This window comes from Puntigrus tetrazona, chromosome 13 (assembly GCF_018831695.1).
Source record: "Puntigrus tetrazona isolate hp1 chromosome 13, ASM1883169v1, whole genome shotgun sequence".
NCBI classification, from domain to species: Eukaryota; Metazoa; Chordata; class Actinopteri; order Cypriniformes; family Cyprinidae; genus Puntigrus; species Puntigrus tetrazona.
The window spans coordinates 15,065,380-15,078,729 of record NC_056711.1 but is presented as its reverse complement, the minus strand read 5'-3'; the positions used below and the strand labels follow the sequence as shown (position 1 = coordinate 15,078,729).

The window sequence follows — 13,350 nt, the reverse complement described above, 5'->3', positions numbered from 1 at the left end:
GTTCAAAATGGCGAAAGAGCACTCAACAAGTTTTTTTTTTTCCAAAGTTGGCATGTCTGTAACTCAAGAATTATATAAGATATCTTAATTCCCTTTTTAATATTGGGTTTTAATAAGCTTTCCTTTTGGAATCTTCATTTTTTTAGGCCCCATGTGGTTTGGTTCCTTATATATTGGTATCTAAATATGGCTCCAGCAGGAGTAAATTGTTATATTTAATTGTTTTAGTGGTCAAAAACCAAATATGGCACCTTAACGTTATTACTTTCAGTTTTAAGTTTACATATTTTTCCAAAGTGATCCACATTTGGTTTTTGACCATTGAAAATTGGTATGTTTTAATGATTTACTCCTGTAACCATATTGAGACCCCAATATTTCTGGAACCAATCCATATAGAACCTTAAAAATGAGGATACGAAAAGGAAAGTTTAAGACGCGATATCTAAAAGGGCATTAAGATACCTTTAAAACTTCTTTAGTTACAGACATAAAGACTATAAATAAAGAAAAATTGGACCGTAATTTTTGAATGGTCACTGTTGGCATGTGCAACAAATTATTAAAGACCTGTAAATAATCTCTGTGTGAACATAACATTATGTAATTTATGCATATGCAATTTTTCTGAAGTCCTTTTTGCACTCCTGTAAAATGGCTCTGAATCTCAGGTGAAAATTGCAATTATGTCTCCCCTTTATAAAATACTCAGTAAATATCCATCCGCAACATTTTATATTTTGCCTTTCAATAAGATACAAAAAAATATTAGTAAGATCAAAATTTGAGCCAGGGACCTTTGGCACAAAATGACCATGTCATTCTCTCTGTCAATGATTTTTCTAGCATATTAACTTTTTATTATTCTAGTGTTAATTCTAGTATTAATGGTTTACTTGCTATGTTTATCTGTTGTTGTTCAACAGTCTTCTGTTCCACCCATCTGTACAGCCATATGATAATTACTTATTATTACTATAATTTATCTTTTATTTTTCTATTTTCTTTTATTTTTACATTTTAATGTAGTTTGTCAAAAAACATAAAATAAAAGTGGTGATATAATATAATAAATATAATATTTATTTATTTATTTATGCTATTACATTTATGCATTTTGTTGCAATGGCTAAAATCGATAACTGATTAATTAGAAAACTGTGAATACCAGTAAGAAAACTGATTGCATTGATTCCCTCTAGCAGTAATACACATCGGCAAGCTGCATGATCTGAAGCATCGCTCGTGTCCGTAGCATAAACTGACTCAAAACCCAAGTATATGCTACAGAAACAGGGATACTTGCCTTAGCAAACACCGCTAATTAGGCAAACAGACACTCCTGACAGATACAATTTAAACTGTTATTGTATTTCTAATTGCAGCAAATTGATTCCGGGTGCCTTGGATTGGTCCAGAGTTTGATGCATGCGGTTTGCCTTAAGAACACAAACTGTGTGGAATTTTTTCTCGGGATACAGGATGGGTTGAACCTCTTAAAAGCTTTACACAAATACTCAAAACCATAAGAAATTCTTTAATCACGCAAAACAGTGCAGAAATATAACAGCACTGAGTGAAGATCAATTGTAACGAGAGCGTGTGAGAGTGCAGAGTGTATCTATCTGTACGAGCAGCTTTGATCCACTGAACTCACGGATAAGAGCCATATGACCGAATCCCTCACAGTAATCCAGAAAAAGTGCCACAATCAAAAAATTAAGTTTTGAAAAGCACACGAACAGCTGGCAAAATCAGCCGCGGGGCTCATGAAACAATAACAATAACCGTTTTCATCCCATTATGTTTTTATTTTGAAATGTTGTTGCTGCTCCGTTTTCCTCCTCGCCTGCTGTTAAAAAACATTTGTGTTTTACCCGACAGAAACGCACTCTCCCGCTCTGTTCGCACATCCATCTTATGAAATCAAAGCATTTATCAAATGAACACACATGTACACATTTGACTGATGTGCGCAGAGCATGTTTACATGTTCACGGAAATGAGCTTTTTGTCCTACTTGACCGCAGACAGAATGATGGATCATTTTTTTGCGCTCATGGAAGGTCATTGCAAGCCGTTCTGGTGCGTTGCCAGCATTGAAGACGGGTCTGTATGATTACAGACCCGTTTTTCTATTTGGAGAAAGATGTTCAGAGTGTTGTGTGATATAGTGTACTCTAGATTTTTTATTTTTTTTCTCATGTATCCAGCTGCGGTTTCTTAATCCTCTCCCTTCATGTATACAAACATATCTACAGGGTTTTATGATGGCACATTTTGTGAACCAGGGAGGGATGCATTATTCATATCGCCTCCATTAACTGGGTAACCTACATGAGAAGTGAAGATGACAATTTACGGGGTCACAAAAGTGTGCGATCCTCTACAGGACTGAAATAGGCCAAGCTGACAATTTTAATTCATTGCATGACAGGGAAAGAGAGGAATCAACAAAATCACTTTCTCTGCCTGTCACAGTCTGTTACGTAAACTCTTGCAATATCAGTGATCTTTGCTCCTTTAACTTGATTATTTCTGCTTGTCTGCGCTTTGGGGCTTAGGACTCATCATGTGGGAGTTTTATTGGTTTCTAAGAACTTTTTACGTGTGAAGACATTGATTTCACTCTTGATTTGTGTTTGTACCCTTTAGTCACTTTATGTTGTAACAATGTGTACTATACAAAAAAAAATATCTGTATTATGTTGGTTTCTTTAAAAATAAATAAACATAAACTACCAATTTCATAGTTTTTTCAACATGATTATTTTCAAATTATAATTATTATTTTTTTTATATTAGAATATTAGTTTGTGTGTGTGATGTGCATAGCATATTTGTAATATTTATTTTTTTATATGACGCATTAGTTTTTCAAACTGCTGCCTGCTACTTTTGAAAAATTACATTAATACAAGATTTTTAATCATTTCAAGCTATAATTAGGTTTAAATGATTAATCAAAATAATATATATATTTTTCTAAATCTCTCACGCAAACTTCACATTTTTTTGACTTTTTGACACACTAAATGTATTCATAATTATACTTTTAAAAATCATAATAGTGGAGGCATAGGTCATCATGTGTACAAACTGCATTTTTTATGTTTTTTAATAGATCTGGGCACGAAATGAGTTCCACGTCATTGACCCTTTGACATCTAAATATGTCCTGTGTAATGTGCTGTATTTAATGTAGATGGTTGTTGAGAGTGCTCCAGGTGTGTAACAGCCCATCTTTTCTCTTTTACAGCCCTGTATTCCATCATTCTGTTCTGCGTCTTCCTCTGGATCCCCTTTGTCTATTTCTACTATGAGGAGAAAGATGAAGACAACAGCAACAAGTGCTTGGTAAATCTCACACTCCTTCCTGTTTTTCCAGCACATCCATTCGTTCTGAAACAGATTGCTTTTTCAGCCTTACAGGGATAATTTACACACAGAGTGAAAAACTAGGTGGGAAAAGAGCTACGTTAAGCTATTTGTACTCAATAAATAGTGTGTACTATACTAGGATGTAAAGCAAGGCTTGCTGTCTGTGGTTAGAAAAGTTAGCATTAATCATATCAACAGAAATGCCCTTGAGGTATTGCTAAGTGATATTTGCCTGATTACAGTTATGGCAGTTCATTTATAATAAGCCAGTGAGTTCACCTAGACTCCATCTGCAAGAGATTTGACTGCATTGAGGTAATAAAGTGATGAAAACACATCCTACCCACTATACTGCCGCTCACTTCAAATGTCAAATATTTCTCTCAAAGGACGCTACAGTGATGTGCAAAATTGCATGCTGAAGAGCTTCTTCCATCTTGTAGAAGTTATTTAGATCTCTTTCCAAACTTTCCACTCCTTCTTCTCCTTTCAAACACTTAGAAGTGGCTTCGTTCCAGAACTATGGAGCCTCCTACGTAGGCAGCATTTTCAAAGCATCATAGGTACTGTCCTAAAAGGGAGGCAGGATGATTATGCTGCCTTCTTTTTTGGCCCATTTATTTTATTTTATTTTATTTTATTTTTTTTACAAGGATTGCAGATATCATGCTTTTAAAGAAAAAAAACCATCCAAGATAATGGTTGAAAAAATAAGAAATTTATTTTATTTTATTTTATTTTATTTATATATATTTGATTTATTTTGTATTCACCTTTTTTCTGTATATTTTAAACTTTATTTTTACATGTCATGTTTAATTGTACCAGTGTTTGCTTTTATTATTATTGTTATTATTATTATAATTTACATTTACTGAACTAGTATGAAACTAATATTTGCTTAAATTGACTCCTGCTAAAGCTAAATCCAACTTTAATTATACAATTCCATTTGGTTGCCTTTGACATGCTCAGTCGAAAAATAAGAATTTTAATTGAAAAATTGTGCCTATTAGTAATTTTATACCTATCCCTAAAGATAACATTAATCTTAGTATGTGGCATTTATATATAAATAAAAGCATCTGCTGAATGACTCAATGTATATTATATTATATTATATTTTGTAGCACTATTTTATTTATACTATTTATACATATTATTTTGTTTTTGCCTATTTTACTATGTTAATTACATTTATTTTAGTATCACATTGTTAGTTTTGCAACAAGCAAATGCCAAATTAATGAACTAAGTTACTAGTTGAATTCATGACTGCATGTAATCACTGCCGTCTGTAAGCTACACATAGCTGCTCATTTAATGTAGCATATTCCAAATCTGTCACTTGTAAAGTTCCATTTCAGTTAGGACACTACATTTATCTCAGGTTTTGGAACGGAGCCACACTGTCTGCATCAGAGAATGAACTAGGCACACTGTGTTCCTGCCTGTTAAGTGCTGCAAATATGTAATTATACTCCAGCCCAAAGCCCCTCTCTACATGAAGCATAATTTTTCACGGATAGATGACTTGATGAATACAGTTTGATAAACCTGTTTTTTATTCTCTCATTACAGCAAGTGAAAAATGCACTGAAGTATACAATAGGATTTGTGATCGTCTGTTCGGTGCTACTTTTGATTGGGTAAGTGCGATTTGTAAGATTGTGGTATTTTGTGTGTGTGTGTGTGTGTGTAGTGGTTGATGTGAGCTTTATTATATTATTCACTCATCATCTTTAACCTCCTTTGGGGGTGCAGCAGGTGTGAGAATGCTGGGAAATTGTTGGACAGGATGCTGATAATAACCGGTATTTGATGATTTTGTGCTAAGATTACCTTTGTGGAATCGTGGAACAAACTGTAGCTATGATCTGAGTAGCCATTATTGGTTTAGTACAGAGATATCGCTACTGGGGGCAAATGCTAATAATATGACATTTCTGGGGGATTTCTGCAGAATTTGGAAAACAATGGGCTCCTGTTAAATCTCGAATGATTGTTATTTAAATCGGAACCAGTAGTTTGAACAATTTTGAATCAGTAGGAACTGCTAACAGACTAAAATCAATATATACCACTATAAGTAAAGAGTTTAATTCTGAATGTACTGCAGGACAAATTAAATGCTAATAAAGTTATTCCAAATATAAATATATATATATATATATATATATATATATATATATATATATATATATATATTATTCAGTTGATTCTTGTTAGATGCCTTAATGTATTTTCTCATTGGATATCTTGTCAGATTACAGGCATAAAATAGAAGCAAAGTTTTACTCTGACAAAAGTAATTATCTGTAGTTAATAAGCAATCCTTTTTTATCGCTGAAACATTGGAATAAAGACTGTAGTAGTGGGTATCACTTTGGTATCGTGTTTGCACAACACATGAACTGTAAGTGGTGCTGTAAGTACCAAGCTACAAAGGCAAAGTAAAATTATCTGGCATCTCTAAACCTGCCAATTTTCAAGACCTTGAAAGGTTTTTTTGTCAAGCCGTATAACAATTGTTAACCGAACTAAAAACCAACATGCCGTCTAAATGTGTACAAATACATGGCAGGGCTTTGTCCCGTTTAACCTCGAGTTTATACTTTTTGTTCTCAGCAGTGCTCGTGCAGCATAAACATAATGGATTTTCTTTGCTGCTGCAAGAATAACACGTCTGCTCACCAGGTCATATAATTTAATGTGCTCTCAACCATTAAATAGTGTTCCTGTGGGGCAGGATACCTTCATCACACCTTCATGTCGTATAGACCCAGTGGGATGGGTTACTTTGATCGCAGAATGGGAAGAGGGACATGCCGTGGACCAAATTTAAAAGTGAGGATGGCACTTCGGACAGAAGCAATTTGGTGTTCATTTTACCTTTTGAACCAGTGCAGTGTTTTACCCAGAGTATTGTGTCTCAGGGTTCCTGATGTGGGAGGACATGATGGCTTTTTCCATCGTCTTTTTTTCTCAGGGTGAGACACAGAGTCCCTGTGTTTGTGATTGTTCATTTGGAGAGTGACTTCTTTTTGTTTGCCTGTTTTGATTGGTCTGCGCTAAGGATGGGACTTATAAATGGAGAGCTGACCCTTCCCAGCCCCTGTAGTCCTATTCAATCTCTCGTACCCGTCGAAATGTCTCGAGAGCTCTAAGTGCACTCTATCAATGCCGTACTTGGTCTAAGCTCCAGACACATGGGCTCTGTCCCAAATGGACGCCTTCATGTGGACCTCCATTCACGTGGCATTTCTCTAGTGTGCATCTGTGAAGTCCACGAGACTGCAAAGTGTCCCATTTATCATTTTAGGTCTCAAAAGGGTGCTCATGAGGACAGATCCTTTGTCAACGGATCGCATTTGGGCTATTAGCCTGCAATTAGCCACCAATCGTTGCTTACAAATTTGCCAGTGTGTTTTTAATTTAGTGTCTAATGCGATATCATTCAAATGAGTTCACTATCATTCACTGAGTTTGGCTGACATAGGATTTTGGACCTTAATTGATGACTGCAAATGACAGGGAAAGTGGATACAAAGGTCAGATACGTGTTAAGTCTTTGAGCTTGTGTACCTTTGCATAAACCCTCACAGAGTCCTTGGTCGATTTATGAAACAGCATCCTGCTGTGCGTACAGTTTACAACGTAATTTACTGACACTCCTAAAAGATGACATTTTCATGCACGACGCAGCTTTTTTGAAGTGACACGTCAATTGAACTCACTCAGATTATGCCAGTGAGGCTGAATGATGTGGCTGCCTTTAAAATCAAAGTGACCCTACTTTGTGTCCATTTGCATCTGTTGTGGCCCTTTTGGCTTTTAAAGTTGCTGATTGGATGTTAACAGTGGGTATTATGTGTGTCCTTTAGGGCTGCATGATTATATTGTCATATATTGTGACATTTAACATCCAATATTGTAGATGCTCAGACAAGCAAACAGTATGAATGAAACATAGATCCAATCAATGGAATATTTTGCAATCTATGTATAAGGAAAAACATGCAGTTAATTAGAATTAAGAATTATTACTGTTCAGCCCCTATAATTATTTTTTATTCAATAGTGCCAGACATTTAATAGTCATTATGTTTTTCCTAATTTATGTTTTTGCCGAGTCTGAAAAAGTATATATATATTTTTTCTTCCCCAAAGCAATGCATTACAATGTTGCATCAGACAATTAAAAAGTTACTATTTGGGTTACTTAGTTACTTTTTATGGAAAGCAATGCATTATGTTACTTTTGCATTACTTTCTTTGTCATCCGAGTTGTGTTGGCTTATTAATTTTCTGCTTATTAATTTTTTTTTGGCAACTGTAAAGGCCCTTTCATACTAAAAATGAAATTAATAAGCCTCAGGCTGAATGAAGCACCTCTGCCTTTCCTTCTCACTCTCAATTTCTCCTAAAACTGGGATAGGAGGTAACTTGCATTACTCGTTTGAAAAAGTAACTTTTGTAAAATAAAGTATACTTTAACTGATTACATAACTCTAAATAATGTGCTATGCCTAATATTGTATATCAGTTATAATTGCTGGACATACAAATTATAGTTGATACAGACTAAAACTGAACCTTATGGTTAAAACATGGGATTTTTTTTTCAGACCAGCTGTAGCCTGAGGAATTTGCTTATGCAACCTCACCTTGTGAGTGATGTTCTCCTCATTGGAGATGACTGGCTTTCTTCGTGTTGCAGATATTTACTCAGAATAGGAGCATACTGTATCCTCAGTAGCTTTTAAAGCTTGCGGCGATACATCACATAAGCTGTATACAAGGATCTCTACATGATAGTTCACAGTAAACACACTCGTGCCGTCAGCCACAGACATACATACAAGACATCACTTTTCCTTTTGGGTAAAGGTGCTCCACTTAAAGTTGAATAATACATTTGGAAGAAATGTTTTAAATGACATATACTCACATAAGATAAAGATTCCTACTTTTTAGTGGCCTGGAAAAAGATGCATGTTAAGATGGTAGTACCACCCATGGTGATCTGAAATTGACTTCAGATGCATTAATAAAAAAATGACTCAAATGAATAAAAAGAAGTCTGTTTAAAGTAAAGAAATAAATCTGTTATTAAATATTGAAATATGTTTCTGTTTAAATTAAACAATAAACTTTAACACAAATTATCTTGGTGCTTTGCTTTCATAATTAATTATGTATTTTATGCATTTATTTATTTATTTATTTATTTATTTTCAAATGTAACTTTAATTGGATGGACCACAACAATTCTTAAGCCGACCAATATAAACAGATGATTTAGGATCCAAAATATATTGGAATTCATATGTTCATATATTTGCTATTAGAAAATAGCATATTTTACTTTTGTAGTTTGTTTGTATATTTGATTGTGTTAGCTTTTTTGTCTTTTTTGTTTTGTTTTTGGATATACTCTTAAACACAGCAATGCCAGAAGAACCACTTTTGGTTTAACAAAGAAGCAAAAAAAAGTGGAAAAGGTTCTTTAAGTATTAAAATGTTCTTCACACTAAAAAAAAAAGCAGTTCTTTTAAGGACTGTTCACTGAAAGGATCTTTGCGGAACTAAAACTGATTCTTATATGGCATTGCTGTGAAACCGCAACACAAAATTGGAACCTTTTATTTTTAAGATTGTGTATGTAGCCACAGAGTGTCAGAGATTTATTAGAAAGTTATTGGAATAATTTCTTAAAGATCATGTGATGCCGAAGATTAGATTGGAAATTTAGTTTTGCCTTCACAAGAACAAATGACATTTTAAAACAGATTAAAACGGAGAACAGTATTGATATTTTACCATAAAACTGTTTTACTGCATGCAAAAAATATCCTTATTTGAATTCTTACCAATCCCAAACGTTTAAACAGTAGTATATAAATCATGACATCATGATTAAGAAATTTGAACTTCTCTTTCAGGACATTTGTTCCTTTGGAATCTCCGCCAAAAGAGAACTCCACTCAGTGGGAGAAGGTGCAGTATCTATTCGAGGAGCTGGGCAGCAGCCGTAAGTACCATAAAGGCCTCTTTAAGTGAAATTGCAGCTCAGTTTTACTGACACTTGCAAAGAAAACGGCAAAAAGAGCTTTGTTGAAGCCTTCCGGGGCCACAACACCAAAACGACAGGTGCTTTTTAGAAAGCGATGGATGCTGCCGAGCCACGAGCAGAGGTGATGTGTGGGTTTGGCAGCCCTGACATTTAGCCTCGTCAATGTCAACAGACCTCATTGTGCTACCTAAATTTGCTGTCTTGAAAAAAAAAGAAAAGACCTGGCTGCTTTTGACATGTCAATCAGGTCTTCCATTTGAAGCAGGAGTGGCAGGCCCATGTTTGCACCTGCACTTATATATGTGTGATTCAGTGTGGCCTTGAACATCCACCTCTTTCTCTCAGTCTCCATCAATGCAGACAGCAGTCCAGGGTTGTAAAATAAACTCCTAATTTGCTTCTTATTAATAGCTAGTAAAGAAGTTGTTAAGTTTAGCTATTGGTAGGATTAGGGATGCATAATATGTGCTTAATAAGTACTTACAAACAGCCAATATTTTAACAACAGGCATCGTAATAAGCAGCAGTATTAGTAATTAGCAACATTTTAAAATAAAAAGTTAACTGAAAGCGGGTGTAATATAGAACCATCATAAACTTCCTCCCCCAGCTTCACAGAAGAGGCTTAAGTCTAGTCCAAAGTCTAAAATGTAAGTCTAAGCTGTTTTAACTGAATTAAACTTGCACTGACTGATCTTAAAACATGTCAGTGCTTTTGTGCTGTCTCAGGATGCAAAAAAAGACTTAAATGTTTTAATTGAACTATGGCCTAATCCTGGATTAGGCTAAACCCTGTCTGCGAAACCCAATCTATTTATTTCAGTTAGTCGCCAAAGTATCTTATTTTTATTAACTTAAAGCACTAAGATACCTAAAACTGAAACTAAAACTGAATTAAAATGTAAAATTATGAAGAACTATACATTTACATAGCATTTAAAGATAATCAAATTACAAGAATGTCTAAAACTTCAATTAAAATGAAAACTAAAACAGAATACGTGTAAAGGCAAATAATAATAAACACTGTTAATTGATTTTGATCTCTCATGTTGTGTTTTTGTTGAAATGTACGTTTTGCAGGAAAAAAGTGCACCAAAGCCTGAGGTGTTCACTCTGCTGAGGACAAAGGATCATCCCTTTTCTCATTTTTTATTATATATTTCTCTATATTTAAGGGACTGGTTGAGCAAAAGAAAAGGAGTGTGTGGAAAGGAAGCTGTTTGAGTTTTTTGTGTCAGTGTTCTCCGGAGCCTTTCTTATTACATAACAAGGTCATATAACAGGTCACATGTCTTTTACTTCCAGTACAAGTCATTTTTTGTGCCATAGTTTGTTTTGCTGTGAAAAAAGCAAGTGTGATTTGCCAATACCATGGTGTTCCTTCAGAGAACTTCCCTTGTTAGGTTGGGTCGTGACACTTGCTTCACTCTCCCTTGAAGACCATCAAGTTGGCAGGAATGGATTCACTAAAGAACCCAACCTAATCCAATAATAGCCTGGAGTAAGTCTGTGACTCTTTGAGACGGTGCCTGATTCCAGTGAGAGGGTCTTAGAGCTGTCATTGCCCCTTCCCAGCAGCCCTGGCCTAATGAATGGAAATCAAGCAAAAAGTCTAGGTGGAAGGAACATCAGAAAAAGGGCCCTTTTGAAACAGGCTTGTTTGTCAAAATCTGCAGCAGAACTTGAGGTCGACGGTCGTGGTGCCCTGCTCCTCATCTCCACTCCATGTGTTAAATTAGTAACCAGGTCCTGTGTGCTATGTAAGCAGGGTTATCATGTCCTTGAGTAGCCTCGGCTGCTGAAGGAGCGCCTTGACCCGAGCGGCAAGACAAGCTGACGAATTCCGCCCGGTGTCATTGCGAAGCCATGGTTGTCCATTACCGATTCCACAGATATGCATTGGTTCAGTTGCCGGTTCCCCCATGTGAAACAGACATAAAACATAAACTGAATGCAATACCCGACTCCCCATTAGCGGGTAAGACTGAGGCGAGAGGGCGAGGGAGCGTGCAGAAGGCTAGACAGCTGGAGATCTGATCTTATCACAGACATAGGCTCGAAAAAAAAAAATCTTCACTTAATTATGCAGCAGAGGCCCAGACCCAGAATGCACTCAGACAGCTCTTGTTCTCTGATTTACCTTCCCGCTGAGCTGAATGTGTTTCAGAGAGAGTCACGTTTCAAATTGGAGTTAGGGTGACGTAGTGTGACGAGGAGGCATCAGCCACGCTGAATCTAATTTGGATTTGATTACATAATTTGGCATTTATAGAGCTAGTCTGTAATGAGCCAGAATGCAGTTTAAAAAAATGTAGTGTCATAATGGGGTTGCAAGGTGTTAGATTTGTTTAAGGTATGTAGGGAAATAGCGGTTGCATTTTTAGGAAATCAATATCTATTTTTTTTTTATAATGTACATTAAACAATATAATGACATGTTGTAGTATTTAATGATATATTATATATAAAATTACAAATTAAAAACTTTTGATTATACATTTATATATAAAATTACATAGACTTTAGTATACATAAGAAAGAAAAAACATTATAGAAAACATTAAAAATGCTAATAGTGAATGTAATGTTATATCTTATAGCTTATCTTTTATTCTTTTTGGTTATAAAATGAATATAAATATGTTACATTTGAATTACCTCTGCAGTTGTGTAACATTTATTTGTATTTTTTTATATTTTATTATTAAAATTATTTAACATTTTTATATATGTGTATATATATATATATATATATATATATATATATATATATATATATATATATGTATATATTTGTCTGTGTTCATAGTTTTGTTTTGTTTTTTTTTCCCTTACCATAAATAAGATTAAGATAAGTCGCTCACAATCAAAATAGTTGAGAACCTCTCCTGTAGTGCATACAGTGCATAGAGATTTGCACCACTTTTGTTCGATAATATTTCTGTCAATAATTGTTTAAGAGCAGCGCATTTTCTCCTTTCCCATAATCCAGAATGCAGTGAGCAAGTTGGCTTTAGCAAGCTGCTTTCCATCTCCATGAGGTTATCATAGCAAGCTCATGTTGTGAATACCGCAGCTAAGAGCTCTTTAATATACACTTCTCAGTGGCAGCGGTCTCCTCGGCGCACATAAGCCCGAGGTGCTCCGTGCATGTCGAGATAAGGGCCTCCACTCTCTCAGAGTGCCGAGGAATCAGCCGCTAGAGCAGCTGTGGAGCCGCCGCAGATAATAAACAATATATTCTCTGTCCAATCCCTCAGAAAGTCTTCCGGGGAAGCGACGGCAAACGCAGGTCCCCCTGCATTGTGAGGAGTTCATAAACAGAGCGGCTTTCCGAAGCAAACACGAACGCCATTGTCTCCGCCATCGTGCCTTCGCCACTTAACAAAAGCGGGGACATCACAAAGGGAAACACCTATTCAGATGTAAATGCTCATTTCAGCCATCAGACATCAAAGCTTCTCTTCTTTTTATACTCTTCCGTTTGCTACATTAGGAAGCAGGAGTGTAATCATCTTCATTTCTTATCGTCTGCTTTTGTGTCTTGGAGCTTTTTGTGTATGGAACGTTGTGGGTGGCGCAGCAAACACTTCTCAGACTTCACGCGGTTCGACAAAATGGAAAGAAGTCATTTTGTGAGTGATGTAAAGCAGTTCCTGAGGAAAATAAACAGAGAACAGTAGCTTGCATTCAATCGAGGTGTGCTGCAGGCAGAAGGGGGCTTTCTGGGCTTGGGGCTGCCAGGATGCTGTGTTTTGCTCCGCTGGGCCATAGCTCCGAACCAGAGGAAAGGGGAATCGTGCGAGTTTGTGTGTGTTCAACTCTCCCGCTCCCTATGACAGGTGGGATCCTAACAGGGAGTGCGGTGGCGGTCACTTCCCATAAATCTG

General features: G+C 35.9%; 1 protein-coding gene across 1 annotated transcript in view; it reads left to right on the top strand.

The window, feature by feature from the left end:
* lmbrd1 (LMBR1 domain containing 1) overlaps positions 1-13,350 on the top strand; it is a 74,402-nt gene that overhangs the window by 20,504 nt on the left and 40,548 nt on the right. The window contains exons 4-6 of the mRNA XM_043255651.1: positions 3,260-3,357; positions 4,963-5,030; positions 9,327-9,415. Coding sequence (XP_043111586.1) covers positions 3,260-3,357; positions 4,963-5,030; positions 9,327-9,415 — 255 coding nt within the window. The remainder of the gene's footprint in view (positions 1-3,259; positions 3,358-4,962; positions 5,031-9,326; positions 9,416-13,350) is intronic.